Source organism: Psammomys obesus, unplaced genomic scaffold (genome assembly GCF_907164565.1).
Source record: "Psammomys obesus unplaced genomic scaffold, mPsaObe1.curated_primary_1811, whole genome shotgun sequence".
Taxonomy (NCBI): Eukaryota; Metazoa; Chordata; class Mammalia; order Rodentia; family Muridae; genus Psammomys; species Psammomys obesus.
This window is the reverse complement of record NW_026589447.1, coordinates 174510-199823: the sequence shown is the minus strand read 5'-3', so window position 1 is coordinate 199823 and position 25314 is coordinate 174510. Positions and strand designations below refer to the sequence as shown.

Genomic DNA, 25314 nt, shown 5'->3' with positions numbered 1-25314 from the left:
TGTGAGTTCAAGGCCAGCCTGGAGTCCAGGACAGCAGCCAAGGCTACACAAAGAAAGCCTGTCACACACAAACACACACACACACACACACACACACACGCACACACACGCACACACACGTGTATACACACAAACACTGGAAGGAAACACTACCTCCCGCCGGCCATAAATCCTTTCTTAAACAATAGTAGTTTCTAATCTTTAATCTTTACAACTGTCCTTTGAAGGAAGTATTCGCATACCCATTATCCGGATGCAGGAACTAAGAAACTGAGTGATTAGTAAAAGATGCAATTATTAACTAGACTAAACATTCCTGAGCACTTATTTTAGGCCAAGAACTCAGCGAGGCGACGGGAACCTAGTTCCTGCTAGGGCTCAGCACCACGGCTGCCTTTCCTATTTCAGGTCTGCGCCTCCAGCAAGGGCCACGCTGGTAGATTTTCAGTAGGTAAAATTGACTTTCCCTCTTAGCGCCCAAAGCTTCTGGGCTGTGGGGCTCCGCCCCGCGCTGGCGAGGCCCCACCCACTCTGCAGTCAGTATTGTCCGACGGTACCCAGCGTCCCTCAGCAGTTTCCGGCAGTAATCGAGAGTTACTAACGTGCCCCGCCTCCGCCACCCCCCCTTCTCTCAGCTTCGGTCCTCTCAACCGCCGCCCGGCTGGCTTGCTGTCCCCGCGCTACCTCCAGTCCTCCGCCCTCCGCCCCTTCCCTCCCCACCTCGCCTGGCCCTGTAGGCGCCTCCGGCGGCACGGGCTGGGCAAGATGGCGGCTTTCGGGATCTTGAGCTATGAACACCGACCCCTGAAGCGGCTGCGGCTGGGGCCTCCCGATGTGTACCCTCAAGATCCCAAACAGAAGGAGGTGCGTTCACAAATCCCAGTTCCCACGGGGTCCGGGCAGGTGATTAGTATAGAAAGAGACACTGACAGTTCTGGGAAGGAGGGGGGGCGGGGCGATTAGGTGAGAGCAAAAGTCCCAAAAGGGGGAAGAGTAGAGTGGAACTGGTGCCAGAGAGTAGGGTCTGCCGGCAGTTCCGGTTGCTGAGCAGGCAATGGTTCACGAGCCACGCCAGAGGTGCCCCCCTCCACACTCATGTGGACACTCACACACAAACCTCAGAAAGTTAGGACCAGCTTGGTGAGGTCCCTTCAAGGGAAGAGTGATGTTGAGGTCGCTCTGGGAGATGTGGGACTCTTCATTGACTGTGGGGCTGAGGGTGGGGTCCAAATGAACATAAGGGCTGGGCTTTAAATAATCTCTTCTACTCAGAATCCTCCTCCTCCCTTTCTCCCTTGTTACCTTCCCCTCTGCCCTCTCTTACAACCTCTTCTATAAGATGAATGGGGGTGCGCTAAAATGCTGTTTTTCTGCCTCAGGATGAACTGACGGCTTTGAATGTAAAACAAGGTTTCAATAATCAGCCTGCTGTCTCTGGGGATGAACATGGCAGTGCCAAGAACGTCAACTTCAATCCTGCCAAGGTGAGACAACCCTGCCAGGCTGAAGGAAAAGGCTGGAAAAATCTGAGGAGCAAAGGCTCTGGGTTGGGGAAACTAAAAAGGGATAACCTAAATGGCAGAGTTCATAATTCAGTGCTACCACATTGCCATTTCCACAGGAAAAGCAGGACCACCTGTCCTTATCCCCCTGAGGTATACTTCTCTTCCTTTAGATCAGTTCCAACTTCAGCAGCATTATCGCAGAGAAGTTACGCTGCAATACCCTCTCTGACACTGGTCGCAGGAAGTCTCTAATGAACCAGAAGGACAACTTCTGGCTGGTGACTGCAAGATCTCAGAGTGCTATTAACACCTGGTTCACTGACCTGGCTGGCACCAAACCACTCACACACCTAGCCAAAAAGGTGAGGTACTGTTTCCTATTCTTAATGTCAAAGTGGGGAATGTATCAGGTACCTACCTATATTCTGAGATTAAGCTACATGGTGTCAGCTCCTGGGGTAATAGAGATTTTTCTGTTTGTGATGTCCATCCAGGTCCCCATTTTCAGTAAGAAGGAAGAAGTGTTTGGGTACTTAGCCAAATACACAGTGCCTGTGATGCGGGCTGCCTGGCTCATTAAGATGACCTGTGCCTACTATGCAGCAATGTCTGAGACTAAGGTTAAGAAGAAAAATACTGCTGACCCCTTCACTGGTAAGTGATTCTGTACAAATGTACCACTGATGGCTTCAGGGAGTGATAGAGCCTTAGAATAATTCTTCCTAGCCAGTATTCCTTGTTTCTGCATAAATCTTGCATTCACTCAATTGGGACGCATGTTATCTGCTTTGCCCAGGTACTGGGCTGTAAAGATGACCAGCATATAATCTCTGCTCTTTGGATCTTAGTGAAGATGCTAAGGCATATGTAGCATAATTAAATATAGAATGTGGTAAATGCCAAAAGAGTAGACAGAAGGTTCTTTGAGACGTCAGTGGACATAATGATTACTTGCTTTAAGGAGGTGGCATTTGTCTACAGGCTAAGAGGATGAATACAGCCCAGAGCTGTGGTGATTGTGGGTGGAGATAGGGGATACAGAGTATTTGAAGCCTAAGAATAGTGTCACATAGCTCCCTTTCCATATTTTCTTTAGAATGGACTCAAATCATCACAAAGTACTTATGGGAACAGCTACAGAAAATGGCTGAATACTATCGGCCAGGGCCTGCAGGAAGTGGAGCCTGTGGTTCTGCTGTAGGACCCTTGCCCCATGATGTAGAGGTGGCAATCAGGCAGTGGGACTACAATGAGAAGCTTGCCATGTTCATGTTTCAGGTAGGAGCAAGGACATGATGTCCATGGCATTGAGTTGCACCTTATCCTGTGCTGTCCATATAGAATGGAATTTGCCTTTTACATTACCTATTTAGGCTCTCTTCATTCTTCCATTCACTTTATCTGCCTTACCTCTAATAGTTCCCTGCTATCCATAGGATGGAATGCTGGACAGACATGAGTTCCTGACTTGGGTGCTTGAGTGTTTTGAGAAAATACGCCCTGGAGAGGATGAATTGCTTAAATTGCTGCTTCCCCTTCTGCTTCGAGTAAGACCTATACCTACGAAGGGAATGTTTAGAGGGATTTGTGTAAGAATTAGACATCATAGCAGTGTCTTTTGGAGGAAACTAGGGGCTGTGTTGGTCATATTTTCACAGTATTCAGGGGAATTTGTTCAGTCTGCCTATCTGTCCCGCCGCCTTGCCTACTTCTGTACCCGGAGATTGGCTCTACAGTTGGATGGCGTGAGCAGCCACTCATCTCATGTTATATCTGCTCAGTCAACAAGTTCTCTGCCCACTACCCCTGCACCTCAAGCCCCAACTAGCAGTACACCCTCAACTCCCTTTAGTGACCTGCTTATGTGCCCTCAGCACCGGCCGCTGGTTTTTGGCCTCAGCTGTATCCTTCAGGTAGGTACTAAAGGGCCCCAGAAAGTATAAAGAACTGACTACTCATCCTGGAGAATGGGGTGTGAGTCCATCTCAGAGGTGGGAGCAGGCACCAAGTAACTGGTCAAAGATTATTGTTTCTCTGTGATAGGATATTTCCTTTTAGAGATTTTGGACATTCTCTTCCAGGGCTAAGTAGTCAGCCCAAAGCTATTTAGGAAAGTGTATGAGAATCTGGGTATAATAGTGTATTCCTGTAGTCCCAGAACTTGGAAAGAAGAGGCAGAAGGATTGGGAGTTCAAAGTCAGCTTAAGCTACATAGCCAAATGAAACTATGGCTCAAAATACTATTAAAAAAAGGGGACGGTAAAGAGGAGGGGGATCAGGAATGATACTTGCTCCAAGGACTCAGTCATAGTAAAAACCTAATTGAGATGTGAAACCTAACGGAAGTGGGAATAAGTGGGGATTTTAGAGAGGTAGCCGTGATAACTGGGTTTGATGTATCTATTTATCTGGCAGACCATCCTTCTATGTTGTCCTAGTGCCCTAGTTTGGCACTACTCCTTGACTGATAGCCGAATTAAGACAGGCTCACCACTTGACCACCTGCCTATTGCTCCTTCCAACTTGCCCATGCCAGAGGGTAACAGTGCCTTTACTCAGCAGGTAAGTTTAAATGCTACCCTGGAACTTCAAAGTTGGGATGTGCTTTATGTTTTTGTTTTGTTTTTGTTTTTGTTTTGTTTTGTTTTTTTGACAGAATCTTGCTGAGTAGCCTTTGCTGGCCTGAAAGTTGCTGTGTAGACCAGGCAGGCCCCAAACTTAATGGCCATCCTTCTGCCTCTGCCTTCCAAGTGGTAGATCACAGACGTACCATGCCTAGCTTTTAGCTACTTTTTTTTTTTTTTAAGCCTTTAATGTATCTGAGTGTTTCCTTGGAGTTTTTTTTTTTTTTTTTAATTGCAGGTCCGTGCAAAATTGCGAGAGATTGAACAACAAATCAAGGAGCGAGGACAAGCAGTTGAGGTTCGCTGGTCTTTTGATAAGTGTCAGGAAGCTACTGCAGGTTGGTATCAGAGGACAGAAACTAAGAAATGATGAGTGATGGTTTCATAGATATCTGAGAATCTGAATGCATTGAGCCTCTAGTTATGTCCCCTTTACTCTTTGCCCTTAGGTTTCACCATTGGACGGGTGCTCCATACTTTAGAAGTGCTGGATAGCCATAGCTTTGAGCGCTCTGACTTTAGTAACTCTCTTGACTCCCTTTGTAATCGAATCTTTGGACTGGGGCCTAGTAAGGATGGTCATGAGGTGAGTAAGAAGAGAAACAGAAAGAGCAAAAACATTGCAAGAGAAGCAGTATGTATAAGGCAAAGGTATAGTATGCTATTGAAACCAGGAGGTTCCTGAAGAGATTTCTACCTGGTTCCTGGGCCCAGTATGTTTTTAGCTGGGGCTTTGTCTTGAAGAAAGAAGAACTCATTTCTTTTGTCCCAGCCTTCCCTTACTTATCCTTGTCAAATCCTTTGGTTACAGATTTCCTCCGATGATGATGCTGTAGTATCATTATTATGTGAATGGGCTGTTAGCTGCAAGCGCTCTGGTCGACATCGCGCTATGGTAGTAGCCAAGCTCCTGGAGAAGAGACAAGCTGAAATTGAGGCTGAGGTTAGAGGCAAAGAAAAGGGAATAAAATGCCCAATGGAAAGAATCTAACTGGGTTTGGACATATTGGAGTGATTGAGGTAGTACTGAGATTGGGACTGGACAAGCGGGATTAGAAAGAAACAACAGATAGAAAGCTCTTGTCTTGGCACATACATGTAATTCCAGCACTTGAAAGTCAGATACAGGAGGATCATGGTTAAAAAGTCAACCAGGACTAGATAGAAAGACAATCTCAAAAGTTAAAAAGCCAGGTGGGGCACACCTTTAATCCTGGCTCTCAGGAGCTTGAGAAAAGCAGATCTCTGTGAGCTCGAGGCCAGCCTGGTCTACCTATCAAGTCCTAGAACAGCTAGGGCTACATAGAGAGATTCTGTCTCAAAAAAAGTTTTATAGAAAATACTGGGCATGGTGGTGCCTGACTTTAATCCCAGCACTCACTTGGGGGGCAGAGGCAAGCTGATCTTGATGAGCTTGTGACCAGCCTGGTCTACAAAGTGACTTCCAGGCCAGCCAGAGCTACATAGTGAGATCTTGCTTCATAAAACCAAATAAACAAAAGTGGTAAATTTACCAGAGAATGTTAAGGACATAAGGCACTAATAGAAAGGAACTGATGGATAAACTGGTTAGCAAAGAGATCACGGCTGTTGTTGTGAGGTGGCAAAGGAAATGAAAAGTGTGCGATGGAGTCAAGACAGGTGATACTTCCAAGGTTATATAGATAAAGAGTGAAGAATCAGGAAAAAATTCATTCCTCAGTTTGTTCTCTCCTCTTACAGCGTTGTGGAGAATCTGAAACAGCTGATGAGAAAGGTTCTGTCGCCTCTGGTTCCCTTTCTGCTCCTAGTGCACCCATTTTCCAGGATGTCCTCCTGCAGTTTCTGGATACACAGGCTCCCATGCTAAGTATGGACACCTAAAACCTTCTAAATTATAGTATTGTAACTGCCTAGATTCAGTTACAAGCTGTGTCATCAGAAAACATAAAAGAAGGATCTTCTGGTCTCTATTTCTGTCTTGGGCTCTGTGCAGAATTACTTTTAGGCATAATTCTACTCCTTGATGGTCTCACAGTTTTAACAGAATAGAGAGAACTGCAAAAAAATAAACCCAAGAGCATGCGAGCAAAGCGTTTTTACTTTAGGCACAGCAGCAAAGATGCTCTGATCATTGTGAGGTGTTGGTGGTCAGTATTAAGTGGTAAAGCCAACCCTACTTTTCTTTTAAAATTGTATATGGGTATTTTGCCTGCATGTATGCCGAGCACCTTGTGCATGTCTGGTACCTGCAGAGGCCAGTGGAAGGCATCAGGTGCCCTGGAACTGGAGTTTATAGACAATTGTGAGGTACCATGTTGGTGCTGGGAATCAAACCCCAGGCCCTCTGGAAGAACAACCAGTGAATGCTCTTAGCTGCTGAGGCATTTTTCCAGCTCCACTAACCATACTTCATATCTCTAGGCAGTTTTTGAATTGTTGTTGTTCTTGTTATTGCCTCAGGGATGTCTCTCTGCGGTAGTCTAAGAGCGCCATTACTGACATGTTCCTCCCTCTTTTTGTCCCATTTTTTTGTTCTGCTAACTCATCTTTCCTCATTCCCTCCTTGTAGCTGATCCCCGCAGTGAGAGTGAACGAGTGGAATTCTTTAACTTAGTACTGCTGTTCTGTGAACTGATCCGACATGATGTTTTCTCCCACAACATGTACACCTGCACTCTTATCTCCCGGGGGGACCTTGCATTTGGAGCCCCTGGTCCTCGGCCTCCTTCTCCCTTTGATGATCCTGTGGATGATCCAGAGCGCAAGGAGGCCGAAGGCAGCAGCAGTAGCAAGGTAGAGGTGTGTGTCCTTTTCCTTGCTCTTAATTATTACTGTTGATACTCCCATTTTCACAGCTTCTGGAAGCCTCTGAGAGTCTCTTTTACTCAACAATACTAAGTATTTTCTCAGTACTTTGTGGCTTATAAGTAGTCTCATATAAGTCTTTCACTTGGTCTTCAGAAAAGGTCTATGAGGTACTATGCCTTCCATTTGAAGCTGATGGAAACGGAGGCTTTACTTACTTACTGGTTAAGTAACTGGACAAAGGCTGGAGAGATGGCTCAGCCATTAAAGGCTAGGCTCACAAACACAAATATAAGTAACTGGACAAGATTTGAATCCAGAACTTGGGCTTTCCTCATGCCTCCTTGATGCAGTTCTCTGTGTACTTTCCTGGATACTGAGGAGCCAGCTCCTGGCTAAGGAAGCTCTTGCTTTGTTGTATGCTTTCAGGATCCAGGCCTCTCTGAATCTATGGACATCGACCCTAGTTCCAGTGTGCTCTTTGAGGACATGGAAAAGCCTGATTTCTCAGTAAGATCTTGAGCATGGAAGAATCCAGTGCCTTGGTTCTCCCTTTATGCCTCCTTTGGGAATTTCTTCATGCCTCCTGCTTCCCCTGAATGTTCTGCCCTTTCACCTTCTTAGTTGTTCTCTCCTACTATGCCTTGTGAGGGGAAGGGAAGCCCATCCCCTGAGAAACCAGATGTCGAAAAGGAAGTGAAACCCCCACCCAAAGAGAAGATCGAGGGGACACTTGGGGTTCTTTATGACCAGCCACGACATGTGCAGTATGCCACACACTTTCCAATCCCACAGGTACTGTTTTCCAACATTTGTGATGGTCTGTTTTTAAGCCCAGATGTTCATCTAAGGAATTTGCTGAGGGGCTGGACCCGTTCCCAAGGGTGTGGGTGTGTTTGAGAAGGGGCTTGAACATGGGAGTGCTGAGAGATACAAAGCATGCTCTTCAGAGGAGGGAAGGACTTGTGATGGAGTCTGATGGTGCTGCTGGGATGCAGGAGGAGTCATGCAGCCATGAGTGCAACCAGCGGTTGGTCGTACTGTTTGGGGTGGGGAAGCAACGAGATGATGCCCGCCATGCCATCAAGAAGATTACCAAGGATATTCTGAAGGTTCTGAACCGCAAAGGGACAGCAGAGACTGGTGGGTTTGAGGCTCCTTAAATAGAAGACTCCCCTAAGAATGCCCTAGTCAGTCTTCCCATGCCCAGTGTAGGGCACTCCCCAGTCATGTCCCAATGTCCTGTCTCTTGGAGTCTCCTGAGAGCTCTAGTCCTTTTGAAACTTCCCCCTCATTCCCCCCCTCTACAGACCAGCTTGCTCCTATTGTGCCTCTGAATCCTGGAGACCTGACATTCTTAGGTACCTCACAGTAAGCCCCTTACTGCCCTTCTCCCCTTCCCACCCTTAACTTAGCACCTCCCCGTACACATTCCTCTGGGGTTCACATAGTCTGTGGTCCTTTAAACGTGTGCTTCATTGTCCTGTTTGTCCCTACCCCAGCCCTTCCTTGACCTCCCTCCCCGTTTTTTCCCTCCCTTCCCTCCTTTTGTTTTCCCCTCCTCCCTTCCTACCATAGTCCCTTCTCCACACCCCTACCCGACCAACTAGTTTTCTTTTTTGTCCTGACTCATTGCTTTCAACTGTCCCCTCAGGTGGGGAAGATGGGCAGAAGCGACGCCGCAGCCGTCCTGAAGCCTTCCCCACTGCTGAAGATATTTTTGCTAAGTTCCAGCATCTTTCTCATTATGACCAACACCAGGTCACGGCTCAGGTGTGGGCCTCTGCAACCCCCTTCTCCCACATTCTCGCTTCCTGTCCTGTTTTCCTTTTCATCTTATCCCCCTCCCCCACTAAGCAGGCTAAGCCTGCTGCTCTCATCCCCTTTCCACCACCATCCTTTACTGCTTCCCTTGGTCTTCTTTCCTTCCATTCCTGTCTCACTCGCACTGCCCTTATCAGGTCTCCCGGAATGTTCTGGAGCAGATCACGAGCTTTGCCCTTGGCATGTCATACCACTTGCCTCTGGTGCAGCATGTGCAGTTCATCTTCGACCTCATGGAATATTCACTGAGCATCAGTGGCCTCATCGACTTTGCTATTCAGGTGGGGAAGTTGGAGGTGATAAGGGCAGAAGAAGGAATTCATGGTCTGTAGGGTCACGAAGACAAAAGTAGAGATTCCAGCTAGCTTCCCAGGCTGTTTAGATGTCTGGAAGACTAGCACAGGGGGAGTGGAACATGAGCTAAGACTGCTGGAATAGAGACTTAAGTGCTCCCTGGGGAGTCCCAAGAGACAGATTAGAGCTTTGGGTACAAACCACCCTCCCATTGTGGCATTCATAGCATGCTGTCCTGGAGACCAGTTAGAGACACTGCTGGTACACTGCAGGACACTGGGGCATGGTAACCTGACCCTTCTCTCCTGAAGTAGCTTCAGCAAGAAGGGGCTCAGGCTTTAGCCATGCCAAGTTCCTCATAGAAAGTGAGGTTATGTTCAATAAAAGGGGCTTCTCATGTTTCACCTCCATTTCTCTGATAGCTGCTGAATGAGCTGAGTGTGGTTGAGGCTGAGCTCCTTCTCAAATCATCTGATCTGGTGGGCAGCTACACTACCAGCCTATGCTTATGTATTGTGGCTGTCCTTCGACACTATCACGCCTGCCTCATCCTCAACCAAGACCAGATGGCACAAGTATTTGAGGGGTAAGCAGGGTTTCAGAGTAACTGAAATGTGCAGGGTTCTGGTGAACGCCATTTAGAGATGGCCTAGGAAGGACATGTGGGTCCACATAGTAGGGCAGAGTCTGCTGCTAAGGTAGGGGTAGGCATAGCTTCGCCAAGACACTTGAATTTGTTGATAGACAGGGCCTTTGTGTCCTGGGCCCTGTCTATCACCTGTTAATCCTCCCTACCCTGCCTCTGTGACAGGCTCTGTGGTGTAGTGAAACATGGAATGAACCGTTCAGATGGCTCCTCTGCAGAGCGCTGTATCCTTGCTTATCTCTATGATCTGTATACCTCCTGTAGCCATTTAAAGAGCAAATTTGGGGAGCTCTTCAGGTAAGAGAGGTAGAAGGGGTAAGAGAGTGGGGCTAGTCCAACGTCCTTCCCATTACTGCACACCTCGGCACCCTCCTGTCTGTACAAGACCATTAAGGACTATGTCCTTCTGTTACTTATTACTGAAAGTGATCCTTCTTCCTCCTTGCCTTCACAGGCCACTCTTTCTTAACATGTGGGTCCCTTCCTACCATGTCTGCTGTGGCCCAGCTCCCTTTTTCTTCTCCCAAGGTCCTCCATCCTTCACTCCTTTTCTTTTCTCCCCTCTCCTGCCCAACCCTATACATCACTAGATCTTCAGTATTTCTATTTTTTTCCCCTGTCCATGCAGTGACTTTTGCTCAAAAGTGAAGAACACCATCTACTGTAATGTGGAGCCATCAGAATCCAATATGCGCTGGGCACCGGAGTTCATGATTGACACTCTGGAGAACCCTTCTGCTCACACTTTCACCTACACGGGGCTCGGCAAGAGTCTTAGTGAGAACCCTGCTAACCGCTACAGCTTTGTCTGCAATGCTCTCATGCATGTCTGCGTGGGACACCATGATCCTGATAGGTGTGGGTCATATTGAGTTGAGAAATGGCCATCATGCCTCCACCTGGTATTGGGAGGAGTGGCTTACCCATAAGATACTATACCTTTCATTGTCATGGGGGTGGAGACAAGAAGTTATGAGTCTGAGGTTTTGTGGGGCAAGACTTTTCCTGAGGGCTTTTGTACTCTCCCCTAGGGTAAATGACATCGCAATCCTGTGTGCGGAGCTGACTGGCTATTGCAAGTCACTGAGTGCAGAGTGGCTAGGAGTTCTTAAAGCCTTGTGCTGCTCCTCTAACAATGGCACTTGTGGTTTCAACGATCTCCTGTGCAATGTAGACGTAAGCCTTTGGGTGGGGTCTTGCTGGAGAAAGAGGCAGTTACCTCTTTGGTAGACATGTGGCTACAATCAAGAGCAAAGAGGGTCAGAGTTGAGCAGAGTGGAGACGTGGCGCACTGGCTGGGTCCTTCCCTATATACTGACTCACTGTCTGTCTACTTTTTTCAGGTCAGTGACTTGTCTTTTCATGATTCCCTGGCCACTTTTGTTGCCATCCTCATTGCACGACAGTGTTTGCTCCTAGAAGACCTGATTCGCTGTGCTGCCATCCCTTCACTCCTCAATGCCGGTATAGAACCAATCTGTAACCCCTAGAATATCAGGACTCCCATCATCTATGGATACATACTCCATAGTCATCCTCTTATCGTGGAATACCGTGCTCCAGTTCCCAGGCCAGTCCTTTGTTGCACTCCAGGCTGGAAGGCTTGAAGAGCCTATTTTGAATTTGCAGCCTTAATGTCACCCCCCCCCCCCCCCCCCCCCACATACACGCTATCTGGAGATGGAACCCAATACCTTCCTGAGCTTCCGCCTAGCCTGTGGACCTTTTAGGTTTTTGATCCTTCAGCTGTGTAACATTTCTGTGCTCCATTTCCCTTTCAGGATTATATTGTTTCTTCTCCTTCCACCTCACTTGTATTTCACCCTTCCTCCTCCCAACAAACGCATACACATGCATAGAGTTTGGTTTCATTTGTTTCAGATATGCTCTGTCTTCATTTTAGCTTGTAGTGAGCAGGATTCTGAGCCAGGGGCCAGGCTTACTTGCCGCATCCTCCTCCACCTGTTCAAGACACCACAACTCAATCCTTGCCAGTCTGATGGAAGTAAGTGACTTTGGTTGGAGGCAGGCAGTCACAGAAACTTGACTCTCCCAGCCCACTGCTTATCCTATTGCTTCCCCTCACTTCTGCTCCCTGGCAGACAAACCTACCGTTGGAATCCGGTCCTCCTGTGACCGCCACCTGCTGGCTGCCTCCCAGAACCGCATCGTGGACGGAGCTGTGTTTGCTGTTCTCAAGGCTGTGTTTGTACTAGGTATGCAGGGTGGTAGGAAGAGAGACATGCCAGAAGTGTATATAGGGTGGAGTGCCAACTAAACTACAGGGACAGTCTTTCTCCCTCCCAAAGGTGGTCTCTCTGACCTTTGGAGAAGAGGGGAGGGAGAGGAGTATATTTCTGTTTCATGGGGCCTCATTTAGGGGAATTTCTGCCTCTGTGGGCCAGAGCAGCTCTCTACACACTGTTCTGATCTCACAGTGCCCTCCCTATCTCCCACCCATGAACCGCAGGGGATGCGGAGCTAAAAGGTTCAGGCTTCACTGTGACGGGAGGGACAGAAGAACTTCCAGAAGAGGAGGGAGGAGGTGGTAGTAGCAGTCGCAGACAGGGTGGCCGCAACATCTCTGTGGAGACAGCAAGTCTGGATGTCTATGCCAAGTACGTGCTTCGAAGCATCTGCCAACAGGTCAGTTTTACCTTCCCCCCACACCACCTAAGTGCTGCAATGTAATAGAGTCCTGTTTCTAGCCTATGACCACATTACCTCCCTGCTATACATTGGGTTGACCCGTCCCTGGCACAACTTCCTGGGGTTGCTTGCTGTCTTCTAATTATCAGCTTCCTTAGGAATGGGTAGGAGAACGTTGCCTTAAGTCACTGTGTGAGGATAGCAATGATCTACAAGACCCAGTGTTGAGTAGTGCCCAGGCCCAGCGCCTCATGCAGCTCATCTGCTACCCACATCGACTGCTGGACAATGAAGACGGAGAAAACCCCCAGCGGCAGCGCATTAAACGTATTCTCAAGGTAGGCCAAGGTGCTGGGTTGCTGGGGGAAGCACAGGACTCTACCTGGAAACAGTGGGAACTGTTCAATTATTAGATGAACAAGCATAGAGGATAATGGGAGCAAGAAAAACATCTCCAACAAGGGCCTAAGATCAGATCTAGTGGTTTGGTCTAGAGTTAGGGCTGCCCTCAAGAACTAGGCTGTTAGGTGAGTACACAACTATCTGGACTGAGTACAGCTCATCTGTGGAAAAATTGCCTCTGAGAACCCTGGATTCGGCTTTACATATAAGGCACTTTGGTTGTGGCTCAGTGAGTGAGTGGTAATAACTACTGCAGTCGAAAATGTACTTCATGCACAGGCACTGTGTGCACATCACCATGCATTCAGGTTTTTCATTTGTTATTTATGACCTTAGGAAGTGAATATGAATCTCCTTGTTTGACCAGTTAGGAAACTGAGGCTTGAAAGGTTAATTAACTCATCCAAAGTCACACAAGGAGCCAGTTAGTTTAGAGCCAGTATGTGGACTCAGGTGTGCCTGTGCCCTTTTGCTTTATCATGTTGTTTGCTTCAGACATTTGACTGACTGGAGTGGAAAAATAAGGTCATGAAGGAAGAACTAAAGGAATGAAGTCTCTTTAGCCTGGAGGAGATAGTGCTGAAGAGAGATTACCCAACAGTAACTTTCCAATCTCTGCAAGACTTTGAAAGAGTGTCCTTTAAAGACTCTGTGGGGGACTTTGGGCAGCTGATATAAAACAACAGAGTTAGGTTTCAACCTTAACATTAGGTATTTAAAGGTTAACTATTAAGTAGAACTTTGTGAGGCTCTGAGACGGAAATACCCATGAAACCATACTTTTAACCATGGTAAAACACTAGTTTTTTGTGATTTGGTATTGTTTAAATGTGGTCTTTTCTAAAGAGAGGGACATAGAGGTCCCTTTCCAACTTCTAGGAGTCTGTTGTGGGGGAGTAAGGATTAGCCATAAAATAGTAGCTGACACAGTGGTGACTAGTTTGGAAATGGGGTTTTTACCACCAGAACTTAGACCAGTGGACCATGCGCCAGTCCTCCTTGGAACTACAGCTCATGATCAAGCAGACCCCCAGCAATGTAAGTAATGATCCTAGACCCTTCCTTTCCCAGGCTCACCTCCAGTTCCCGAATCAGAAATATCAGCCATCAGAGAAGAGCTGAGGTCCTACCCTCAGCTCCTGACTGAAAGAGATAAGAGGGGCTATGAGAATGGTAGACACATGGAGCTATTGATAAGAGAAATGGGCTGAGAGGTTTGAGCCTTTTGCTGTGGAGAAGTATGGGTATGGTGGTCATAGATTCTGCCTCTGTGGCTGCAGATATAAGGAGGTTTGCAAAGGAGAAGACAGTAGAGAACTATAGAGCTATGGAGGCACAAGAGGGCACAGCTTCTGACACAGTTTTGTCCCCACTGTAAATCTCTATTGTGCTCTCCTTCAGTCTCATCTCCCATTTCTCCTGCCATGTTTCCCCTCACTACTAACTGCCTATTTAGGACTTCTGTTCCTTTCATCCTCCTCAGGAGATGAACTCTCTCTTGGAGAACATTGCCAAGGCCACAATCGAGGTTTTCCAACAGTCAGCAGAGACAGGGTCATCTTCTGGAAGTACAGCAAGCAACATGCCCAGCAGCAGCAAGACCAAACCTGTGCTCAGGTTGGGTAGAAACATGTTAGGATATGTGCCTCATAAGATTTTCTACTGATAGCACGAATGATGTTCTGGAAATGGTGATACTGGACATGCCCAGAGAAAAGAAATGATAAATTGTTCAGTCTTGCCCCCCTGACTCCCTTTAGACCCTATGTCCTCTGTCTCCTAGCTCTCTGGAACGTTCTGGTGTATGGCTGGTGGCTCCTCTCATTGCCAAACTGCCCACCTCAGTCCAGGGACATGTATTAAAAGCTGCTGGGGAGGAATTGGAGAAGGGTCAGCATCTGGGTTCCTCTTCCCGAAAGGAACGAGATCGACAAAAACAGAAGAGGTAAAAGGGTTCTGGTGGGTGAGAACTGAAGAGTGAAAGGGAGAGAGATGGCAGGACCAGGGAAGAATAAACTTTGGGGCTCAGAGTAGAGAACAGGATTCATGAGAAAGTGGCATTTGGGTGGGGTGTGGTGGTGCACACCTTTGTCTCCAGTACTTGGGAAGCAAAGGGCAGGGGGATTGCTGAGTTTGAGGCCAGCCTAGTCTACATAGCAAGTTCCAGGACAGCCAGGGCTACATAGAGAAACCCTATCTCAAAAAACAGAAATAATTAAAAAAAAAAAAAAAAGAAAGAAAAGTGAAGGGAGGGAGGAAAAAAGTAAGTGGCAAGTCAAGTTCTGAGTGGCATGGCTAAGCAGGAGGTCACATCTTAGAGGTAGAATCTAGGTTTCAGCAAGATAGCTCCATGGGTAAAAATGCTTGCTGTCAGCCTTGAGTTTGATCCCTCGATCCCACATGGCAGAAGAAGAGAGCCAAATCCCGCAAGATTTTCCTCTGACCTCCAGATGTGCACCGTAGCATATGCACGTGCATGCACATAAAACAAAATACGTGGAAAACCAGCAATGAAATATAAAGAAAAAATGCGTTAAGAGAACCTGGGACTAGGACGTTGGAAGGTGTTTGGCCAACGGTCTCCTCCTCTCTTTGCCCTCCCCCTCCCTGTGAATGTAGCATGTCCCTGTTGAGCCAGCAGCCTTTCCTATCACTGGTTCTGACATGCCTGAAAGGACAGGATGAGCAACGTGAAGGGCTCCTTGCCTCCCTCCACAGCCAGGTGCACCAGGTACGCGCATCCGGGCCATAGAGGTGACACACGGGGTCCTCTTAAGTGGCTGCTATATGCATAGGCCTTTCCTTATTCTCTGATAAAAATGTTTGGTGATTTGGACTGGAGAGAAGGGAAGGTTCCTGAGCGTGTCAAACTTGTTTCTATCCTAGATTGTGATTAACTGGCGAGAAAACCAGTACTTAGATGATTGCAAACCAAAGCAGCTAATGCATGAGGCACTCAAACTTCGGCTCAACCTGGTGAGGGGGAATCTGGGGTGAAGGAAGAAAGGGTGGGGCTGGAGATACAATTAAGAAGCCCCAGGTTGTGGGACAGGTTTGAGAATGGAGGCTCTGGGTTCCTTGAGGTCTTCCAATATTAACACCGCTTTCCTAAAGGAAGTGGGACCTTAAAATGGTTAAAGGAACTGAATTGTGGCCAGGATCTAATAAACTGAATACGTTGTATGCTTACAGGAACCCTGCCCCAGTATTCGACATTCTGGCTGGGCCCTAGCAATACTAGAAACCCATTATGGAATGTTGAATTTAGTACAAGTCCCATGTCTTTATAAGTAAGGAAACAAATCCCGACATATCAAATTCAGCCACTGACCTAAGACTGAATAGGAAATCATAGGTACAAATGACAGGACAAGGCCTCCGCGGGGCGGGGGAAGAGGGGCCTTAGCTCCCACCCAACCAGGTTCTAACTTAAGCTTTTGTCAAGAACTGACCGTCAGCTTCAACTTTCTGACCGACTTGTGGTCCTGGCAGGTTGGGGGCATGTTTGACACGGTGCAGCGTAGTACCCAGCAGACTACAGAGTGGGCCCAGCTCCTCCTGGAGATCATCATCAGTGGCACCGTGGACATGCAGTCTAATAAGTGAGCATCCCCAGCCCTGCATGCAGGTCATGCCCTGAACGACTCCCTAACCCATGCCAACTTCAGCAACCACCCACCCCATGGCCCTGGGTTTACCCCCACCACAATGATTTCAGGCCCCTTGGGATGACATCTTGAGTATCTCTTTCTGCCTGTGACCTCTTGGCCCATTTTTTTTTCCTAAACTTTTGCTCCCCTGGTTTTTCTCCCTGGCTTCCTGCCTACCACAGTGAGCTCTTCACTACTGTGCTGGATATGCTGAGTGTGCTTATCAATGGAACATTGGCTGCAGACATGTCCAGCATCTCGCAAGGCAGCATGGAGGAAAACAAACGTGCATATATGAACCTGGTGAAGAAGCTTCAGGTGAGAAGTCAAGAGCAAGGTTTGGGGCTGCTGGAGGCTCAGCTCCTTCTGCCCTGACTCTGTGTTTACTGTGCATCCTGGGAGTGGGGAATGAGATAACTTGTTTTGATCTGAGCCCTCTTCCCTTCCCTTGCCTGTCTGTTCTTTTTTTTTTTTTATCTGTGCAGTGGGGATTTACTGAGTGCCGTTGCCTTTTTTTGTAATTTAAATTTTTTTGTTTAGTTGTTTTGAGACAGGATCTCATGTGGTAGCCCAGGTTGTCCTGTAGCTCACTACATAGCCTATATTTGTACTTGAGCCCATAGCAATCTTTCTGCCTCAGTTGCATAAGTGCTGAGATTATTTTCGTTTTTTTGAAACAGGGTGTGAGGTTCTTTAAATATCCAAGGCTGGCCCTCAAACTTAAAATAATCTTGCCTTAGCTTCCCAAGTGCTGGTACTATATATCTACACCACCATGGTCAGCTCTGAGTGTCTTCTTTATACTCACTATGTTCTATGCTACCTCTTGAGACTGCCTGTCCCTCTTTTACTGTATCTTTGAACTCATGATCCACCTTCCTGTGTCTGCAGAAGGACTTGGGGGAACGCCAGTCAGACAGTCTGGAAAAGGTTCACCAACTGTTGCCACTACCCAAGCAGAACCGAGACGTCATAACTTGTGAACCACAGGGCTCCCTTATCGATACCAAGGGCAACAAGATTGCTGGCTTTGATTCCATCTTCAAGAAGGAGGCATGTCCTGTTGTCTTCCCATGCCCTTTATCCCTCCCCCACAACACCCAGCACCCCAGGTTAATCTCTGATCTCACAACGCCAGCAAATATATGAAAATCAGGAGCACATTAGGCTCTCCCCAAGAAAACCTGCAAATCATTTGTGGGGTTTTGAGCAAATAACTTATCTTTCCTTATACATTACCTCCCCTTCTTTTGGAGTCTCATGTTTACTTCTACCTGTGTCTCACTATCCTCTCCCATTTTACTCCATGTCTTACCCTCTTCTCTGTCTCACTGTTTTCTTGTTCTGTCACCATTCTGCTGACACCCTATCTCTTTTCTCTATGTCTCTACTTGCCCAGCTCACCTCTTTTATTTTTCATGTCACCTTCAGTATTTGGAGTAAAAAAATTATGTGCATAGCTGTATATATGCCACTTACATATGTAGGTGCCTGTGGAGGCCAGAAGTTGGATCCTTTGGAACTGGAGTTACAAGTGGTTGCAAGCCACCTGATGTGAATTCTGGGAAACAAACCTGGGCCCTATGCAAGAGCAGCAAGGACTTTGAACCACGGGGCCAGCTATCCAGCGCTTAGTTGCAATATTTTTCTGGGTTAACCATATTACTCTGCATAGAAGAAGGAGAAAGGGAATGCAGAGTTTAAAATGCATATTGAAACCCATTAGTTTACACATTCTCCTGATTGCTTTCTTCACCCGTCTATTTCTCTCCTCTTCCTGCCCCTCCCTGTCTCTCTGCTCCTACCCCTCTGTCTTTTTCTTCTTATTTCTGTCTGACTGCCTTTCTTTGTCATCTTGAATTTTCCTTATCTCTTCTCTCTTCTCTCCTTTCCTCTCTTCTCTTTTCCTCTCCCTTCCTTTCTCTTTCCTTCTCCTGCCCTCCCTTACCTTTCCTTGTTTTGCTTCCTCCGCCTCTTTGGCTTCTTTCTATCCATCTCATCTTCTCTCAGCTTTTCTCCTCCTCACCATCTGTTTCCCTGTCTGCTTCTTCAGTACCTCTTTCCCTCCTGGCCTCCCCTTTCCCCTCCACACCTTTCTCCTATAATTCAACCCTGTCCCAGTAAAAATATTCTTTCCTGCATACATCCATGTGTCAGTGCCTGTCTTTCCCTGATCTACTTAAAACTCTTTCCTTGTTTGAAAACTTGTCAACAGATATTTTACCCTTTCTATAAGTTCTCAAGTCCTGCCTCCTGTTCTCCAATTCTCAACAGCTCATTGTTTCTTTCTCTCTCTTTTTTTTTTGGGGTGGGGGGAGCAGGGTCTACAAGTTTCCACCAAACAAAAGATCTCTCCCTGGGATCTTTTTGAGGGCTTGAAGCCATCAACAGCACCACTCTCCTGGGCCTGGTTTGGCACAGTCCGAGTGGACCGCCGAGTGGCACGAGGGGAGGAGCAGCAACGGCTGTTGCTCTACCATACACACCTGAGGCCTCGGCCCAGAACCTATTACCTGGAGCCACTACCTCTGCCCCCAGAAGATGAGGAGCCACCAGCCCCTACCCTACTAGAGCCTGAGAAAAAGGCTCCTGAACCTCCCAAGACTGACAAACCAGGGACTGCTCCTCCCAGTACCGAAGAGCGCAAGAAGAAGTCTACTAAGGGCAAGAAACGCAGCCAGCCAGCCACTAAGACCGAGGCCAGTCCCCATCCCTACCTAAGCCCACTTCTGACTTTGTGTGTAGTAGGGAGTTTAAGGTTCCTGATTTATGGGAGGTGTGGGGTTCATGGGGAAGGGGTGCCATTAGAATCATAACAGTGAATTGTATCAGTGTCACCCCTCCTCACATTCTTTTCCCTCACCACCCCCACCTCCCCACCCAGAACTGATGTAACTCACTTACCTTTGTCCTCTGCACCCATGTAGGACTATGGCATGGGTCCAGGTCGGAGTGGCCCCTATGGTGTGACAGTGCCTCCAGACCTTCTGCACCATGCAAATCCTGGTTCCATATCCCACCTTAGCTATAGGCAAGGCTCAATGGGCTTGTACACCCAGAACCAGCCACTACCTGCTGGTAAGTACTAATCACTAGGAATGGTGGAGTTGAACATTCCTCCCTCCCCAGGGGAGATGTTGATGGCTGGAACTATATTAAAAAAAAAAAAAAAAGGCGGAGCTGAAGAGTTGAGGCCAATTTGTTGTCTTTTCCAGGTGGCCCTCGTGTGGACCCATACCGTCCAGTGCGACTACCAATGCAGAAGCTGCCAACTAGACCGACTTACCCTGGTGTGCTGCCTACAACTATGACTACTGTCATGGGCCTAGAACCCTCATCTTATAAGACCTCTGTGTACCGGCAGCAGCAACCCACAGTGCCCCAAGGACAGCGCCTTCGCCAACAGCTCCAGGCAAAGATAGTGAGAGGGGCAGTAGGGAGGACTGTCAGGGAGAGGGGTTTTGGTGGGTCACAGAACTGAGGAGATACTTTGGACCATCACAAGAACATGCAGGGTAGGAAGCCTACAAGAAACATGGCAGAAAGTATTTCCTGAATTTGAGTTCTTTTTTTTTTCCCTTTAGCAGAATCAGGGGATGTTGGGACAGTCATCTGTCCATCAGATGACTCCTAGTTCTTCCTATGGTTTGCAGACTTCCCAGGTAAGTGCTTAGGACTACGAGCATCAGGGACAGGGAAGCAGGCTGCTGTCCACCCTCATGCCCCAATTCTCTCTCTCATCCTTCCCTCCAGGGCTATACTTCTTATGTTTCTCATGTGGGATTGCAGCAACACACAGGCCCTGCAGGTACCATGGTGCCCCCCAGCTACTCCAGCCAGCCTTATCAGAGCACCCACCCTTCTACCAATCCTACTCTTGTAGATCCTACACGCCACCTGCAACAGCGGCCCAGTGGCTATGTGCATCAGCAGGCCCCAACCTATGGGCACGGACTGACTTCCACTCAAAGGTACCCAAAGTAGTGATGAACTGGCAAGGGACACTGAGGTATAAGCAAACATCTGATTGGGAAAATCCCATGCTAACAGGTGATAAATAAGCCTGAACTGTGGGAGATATCAGGGACACTAATCTGGTCACATAACCATTAACAAAAATGACCTAAGTTGGAAGGAACCCTAGAGACCCAATAGTCTCAAATTTACAATCCTGGCACTTCCTTGAGGACCAGAGAGAAGAAACAAGCGTAGCTAACTTTCATAAGAAAGGATCTGGTGTTTATAGACATGATACATGATAAGGAGTCTTAAATAAAGCATTAAACAGTTAAATCTAGGCTGAGGATATGGTTTAGTTGATAGCATGCTTACATAGCATGTGTGAAGTCCTAAGTTTGATCCCCAGCCCTACATAAAACCTGGTGTGTTGTACATACCTGTAATACCAGCATCTACAACATGGAAGCAGGAGGATCAGAAGTTCAAGATCATCCTTGGCTACATAGTGAGGCAAGCCTGAGCTACATGAAACCCTGTCTCAAGGGAAGAAAAAGCAGTTGAACTCTAGGATGGACTAACAAATGAATTTCATGGTTAAGTTTAGTCAAATCTTAGATAAGACCTGGGTAACTATCATGAGGCCCTGCAACTTAGGATTTACAATAACAGAGTGGGCTGAGTAATTGCTTGATGTGTAGCCAACATTGTGCCAGGACTAGAGTGAGGAAAAATAGTAGGAAAAAAGTACATGGTTCTTCACCACAAAAATTTATTTTACCATAGTTGAGAAGAAGTAAAGTCTTACACAGAAAAAGAGAAAAATACCATGTAGAAGAATATTTAGAGAATTGTAGGAACAAAGACGTAATTGGATATTCAATTGGAGGCCAAGAAATAAAATGCGACTTAGAAAAAGGTATAAATCAGAGTCACTAGAGAAAGATTCATGGTTTAAAGCTAGCCTTTGAAAGATAGCTATGATTAGGATTTGTAGAGAAGGGGAAAAGAAAGGGCATTCTAGGTAAAGGATGCAGCATGAGCAAAAACATGGGACTGGATTGAGTGGAGACAGAAAGGAGCAGGTCTTAAGTGTAGTGTGGAACATGTGCTGGGGAAGGAGCTGGGGCCTGGCTTAGAGGGGACAAGTTGACATATGACATTTATACTGAGCTAATGCATTGGGACATAACCCCAGAAAGGACTGCTTGCTCAGGACAGTGAGAGGAGGAGCTTGGTGTGTTGAGAGATTAGTGTGGAATGAGCGGATGGAGCACAGGGGAAGGTGTGAGATGATGAGGGAGCCCAGCTGCAGATTGTCACGGATATACAGATTCGGGTAGAAAGGGCATATGAAGTAGCAGAACAGCTGGGGGTGTTTCTGGAGAGCAATAGCAGCCACAAAACACTTGATAGGTGCTTATAGAATGCTTATTGTGTGCAGAATGTTTTTTTCATAAGAGAAAAATAGCTAAAACAGAATCGAAAAATTCCTAAGCATTAAGGTTATGAGACAGTAAAATGGAGTATTGTCTTTGTGTTTTATTCTCTGACCTAGAAATCTGTCAGACTCCAGAAGGGCTCCTCTAGTTAGAGCCAAGAGGAATGAATGCAATGACTTGTTAGTTTCTTTCAGGTCAGGGACCCAGGGTTTGTACCACCCCCTTTCTCTGCCCTGTGCTTTGACCTCTGGAACTCTTGTCTTTGGAGGTTTTCACACCAGACACTGCAGCAGACACCCATGATGGGTACTATGACTGCGCTGAGTGCTCAGGGTGTCCAAGCAGGCGTCCGTTCAACTTCCATCCTGCCTGAGCAGCAGCAGCAGCAGCAGCAGCAACAGCAGCAACAACAGCAACAGCAGCAGCAGCAGCAGCAGCAACAGCAGCAGCAACAGCAGCAGCAGCAGCAGCAGCAGTACCACATTCGGCAGCAACAACAGCAGCAGCAGATCCTACGGGTAAGGCCCTGGGATTGTGTCTAAGACTTGGGAGTCCAAGAAGGAAAGGTTATATTCTTCCCACACTGTCCCCAAGATGAAATGTGAGGTAATGGGCTAAGCACCCAGCAGAATGGCTGAGGTATGTTAGTACTTTTTATTGTCTTTGGTTTCTTCAGACAGGGTCTCAGCCTATAACCCAGGCCAGTCTTAAACTGGTGACAATCCTCCTGTTGATGCTTCCCCTCTGCTCCTTTTTATTTCCTGAGGATCATAGTGAGGGGAAAATTAAACACTGTCTTCCAGATTACTGTTTGGTTTCTTTCAGATGTGGACCTGGAGTTCTTCACTGTTTCTTGACCCCAATTCCCTTTTTCCTTCCTGCTCCCACTTTTCAATACAAAGTCACAGATTCCTTGCTCTTCTTAAAATTATTTCTTATGTGCTTATAGCAACAGCAGCAGCAGCAGCAGCAGCAGCAACAGCAGCAGCAGCAGCAGCAACAGCAGCAACAGCAGCAACAGCAGCAGCCACACCAGCAACAGCAGCAGGCAGCTCCTCCCCAACCCCAACCCCAGTCTCAGCCCCAGGTAGCTGCTGAACTACAGCCACAGGCTCAGGGATTGCTCTTGAGAATGGGCACATAGCTAACCCATGCTAAGAACAGTGTGTAATGGGGTAGTGTTGGGAGGTCAGTTACAGCACTAAGAGGCTAAGAGGTATGGGTGAAGAAGGAGGTGGAAGGTTGGAGTTCCATCTTCTATTTCCATTTCCACCCAGTTCCAGCGCCAGGGGCTTCAGCAGACCCAGCAGCAGCAACAGACAGCAGCTTTGGTGCGGCAACTTCAACAACAACTCTCCAGTAAGCCTGCCTCCTTCCCAAGAAGAATCTGAGGAAGAAGAGGGGATGGGAGCTGGGTACAATGGCTCATACCTGTAATCCCAGCACTTGGGGAGGCAGAAGCAGGCAGATTGTTGTGAGTTCAAGGCCAGCCTGGTCTACAAAGTGAGTCCAGGACAGCCAAGACTACACAGAGAAACCCTGTCTAAGAGGGGATGGTGTTGGCACAAGTGGCTGAGGTGCAGGCTTCAGGCCCAGATTGTGGAGGCCCCTTTCCCTTCCCAGCTCACTACCTTTCCTCATGAATACAAGCCCTGGTTGGTCTTCCACCCCTGACAGTCTCTCATTTTTCACAGATACCCAGCCACAGCCCAGTACCAACATATTTGGACGCTACTGAACCACCTGGAGGAACTGCTTGTACACTGGATATAGCCCAGCCTTTCTGCTTAATTCCCAGTCCCCTTTCTGGGCGAGCTCCAGTAGTGGTTGAGGTCCTTCCCTCAGGCTCCGTTTTTAATGAATTTTTAGTATTTTTGTTAATATGAATCATTGAACTGTTGGGTTTTGTACATTATTTATATAGAGAGACCCCAGAGCTGCTGCACCCAATACATAGAGCTTCTTTGCAAGAGAAGTGTGTGAATCTGCATGTGGAAGGACTCCTGTGAGAGCACCAGGGAAAGGATGAACAACTCAGTGCCTTCATGCCTTCCATATCATCTCCCTCCCTCACCCTCTGCCCTCCATTTCTGAATTCTGGCTGCATTAGTACTCTTTCTTCCCTACTCAAAGGCAACCTGCAATGAGCTCCTAAGTCCTTAAAGGCAGCTCACTTCCTCAACTTCTTTACAGCTTGCTTCCACTGGGGATGTACCACTAGAAGAAGGGATTTATTAGGTTGGAGAGAAATCAGTGGAACCCCATCATCCTTCCACAACACCCCAGATAGTGGGTCTCCAATAAGATGAGTGTAGGGGCAAAGATGCCAGACAATACCTATAATTTTGTCATCTCATGTGGTCTCCATCATATACCAAGCTGACTAGAGAACTCCTCTGAAGTTGATGTTTCTGAAAAGTTGTTTGCCATGGGCACAAAATGTCAAAAAAATGGGTGACAGAAGTCCAGAGTGGCTTTAGTAGGAAGAGAGGCCAGTTTTGTTCTGGCCTGCTGCTGAAGTTTCATGTTTTCACAGAACCCACTGTGGCAGTTTCCCAGAGTGATGGTTGCTCATTCTCAACTCAAAACTTCCTTCAGAGTCACTTTGGGAACAAGGGCTGGGCCATTCTCACCTTCCTTGTGGTTTATCTGCCTTGGGCCCTCAATCCAAGGCTGGGCTAGAGACCCCAACTGCTTTATAATGATTGTTTGTGCTCTGGCCAGCTGGGGCTGGAGGAGGCCTACTCTAGCCTGGTGGTTGAGTAACAACTGGAGGGTACCCTCCAAGCTCTAGGCTGCACCCTGTCCCTGAGAAGTGTCAAGTATGCTGGTAAAAGCAGGAGTGCCAATCAGTCAATATCCAAGTTATTTTGAAAAGTCCCTCTGAGCCCACACAGCTCACTTACACATGGGATTTGCCCAAGTCATAAATAAGGAATGGGGCTTCCAGGTATGGTAAAGCCAACACAACTAACGCAGTTTTTTTTTTTTTTTTCTTGACTCTATCCTGGCAAGAAACCCAGGGTTAGAAGTTTGACTGGGATAAGGGATAGTCAGCAGGGATTTGGGGGGTATATGTGTGCTGGGTCAAGTGGACAGGTGCATTACACACAAAAACTAGATAAAAGCATTGGATATTGGGGTGAGGGTAGAAGCCAGAATGGTCAGATAACTGGTGTCTATCCGAATCCAATCCACCTTAACAGAAGCAGCAGAAGTGAATGACATTGGCCTCTGGGTAATGGCCTCTGGATGAGGGCAAAGTGGCCCTACTGGTGATTGCTCCTTGAGTGGTGCTAAGGAGAGGCGATGGTTGCCAATTGAGGTCTCTGTGGCAAGAAACTGGTGTCTTCTGCATGCAGTGCCTCAGTTTCTTCCCGTGTGTCAAGGTCTCAAGCTTTGCAGATAAAGTTTGGATTTGTAGTCCTGGAAGATCACCTACCTGTCTGATAGCTGGGGAGGTGAGGGGGGGGGGGGGAGCGGAGCTTGCGTGAAGGGGGGGGGGGGGGGGATTGGGCCATGCCCCAGGACTTG

The 25314-nt window shown here is 47.5% G+C and overlaps 1 protein-coding gene across 7 annotated transcripts; it reads left to right on the top strand.

The window, feature by feature from the left end:
• The first annotated feature begins 570 nt into the window (after window positions 1–570).
• Med12 (mediator complex subunit 12) lies at window positions 571–23679 on the top strand. Of its 7 annotated transcripts, none has more exons than XM_055605057.1 (46): window positions 571–864; window positions 1380–1484; window positions 1676–1867; window positions 2000–2159; window positions 2602–2783; window positions 2942–3052; window positions 3164–3418; window positions 3921–4067; window positions 4368–4467; window positions 4579–4715; window positions 4941–5072; window positions 5852–5978; window positions 6681–6910; window positions 7346–7426; window positions 7541–7711; window positions 7915–8059; window positions 8227–8277; window positions 8571–8689; window positions 8878–9021; window positions 9457–9620; window positions 9846–9977; window positions 10309–10536; window positions 10712–10856; window positions 11024–11144; window positions 11584–11685; window positions 11783–11896; window positions 12151–12326; window positions 12488–12667; window positions 13698–13769; window positions 14215–14348; window positions 14515–14676; window positions 15351–15462; window positions 15618–15707; window positions 16224–16333; window positions 16564–16699; window positions 17273–17434; window positions 18703–19080; window positions 19309–19459; window positions 19597–19793; window positions 19966–20043; window positions 20135–20189; window positions 20265–20352; window positions 22049–22298; window positions 22730–22867; window positions 23058–23139; window positions 23475–23679. In XM_055605057.1, the coding sequence occupies exons 1-46, from the start codon at window positions 766–768 to the stop codon at window positions 23516–23518; spliced, it is 6489 nt and encodes a 2162-aa protein (XP_055461032.1). In that variant the 5' UTR covers window positions 571–765; the 3' UTR covers window positions 23519–23679. The 7 variants fall into 7 exon arrangements, with proteins under 7 accessions (XP_055461032.1, XP_055461031.1, XP_055461028.1 ...); XM_055605056.1 differs by having other exon boundaries at window positions 19597–19802; XM_055605053.1 differs by having other exon boundaries at window positions 6681–6904; window positions 19597–19802; window positions 20135–20352.
• Window positions 23680–25314: the final 1635 nt, after the last annotated feature.

Excerpts from the sequence above, each read along its gene's own strand:
- Med12 (XM_055605051.1), top strand. The coding sequence starts at position 766 with ATGGCGGCTTTCGGGATCTTGAGCTATGAACACCGACCCCTGAAGCGG. Across the intron at positions 11,897-12,150 it reads CAAGGCTGTGTTTGTACTAG|GGGATGCGGAGCTAAAAGGT; the intron begins GTATGCAGGGTG and ends CATGAACCGCAG. Across the intron at positions 12,327-12,487 it reads TTCGAAGCATCTGCCAACAG|GAATGGGTAGGAGAACGTTG; the intron begins GTCAGTTTTACC and ends CAGCTTCCTTAG.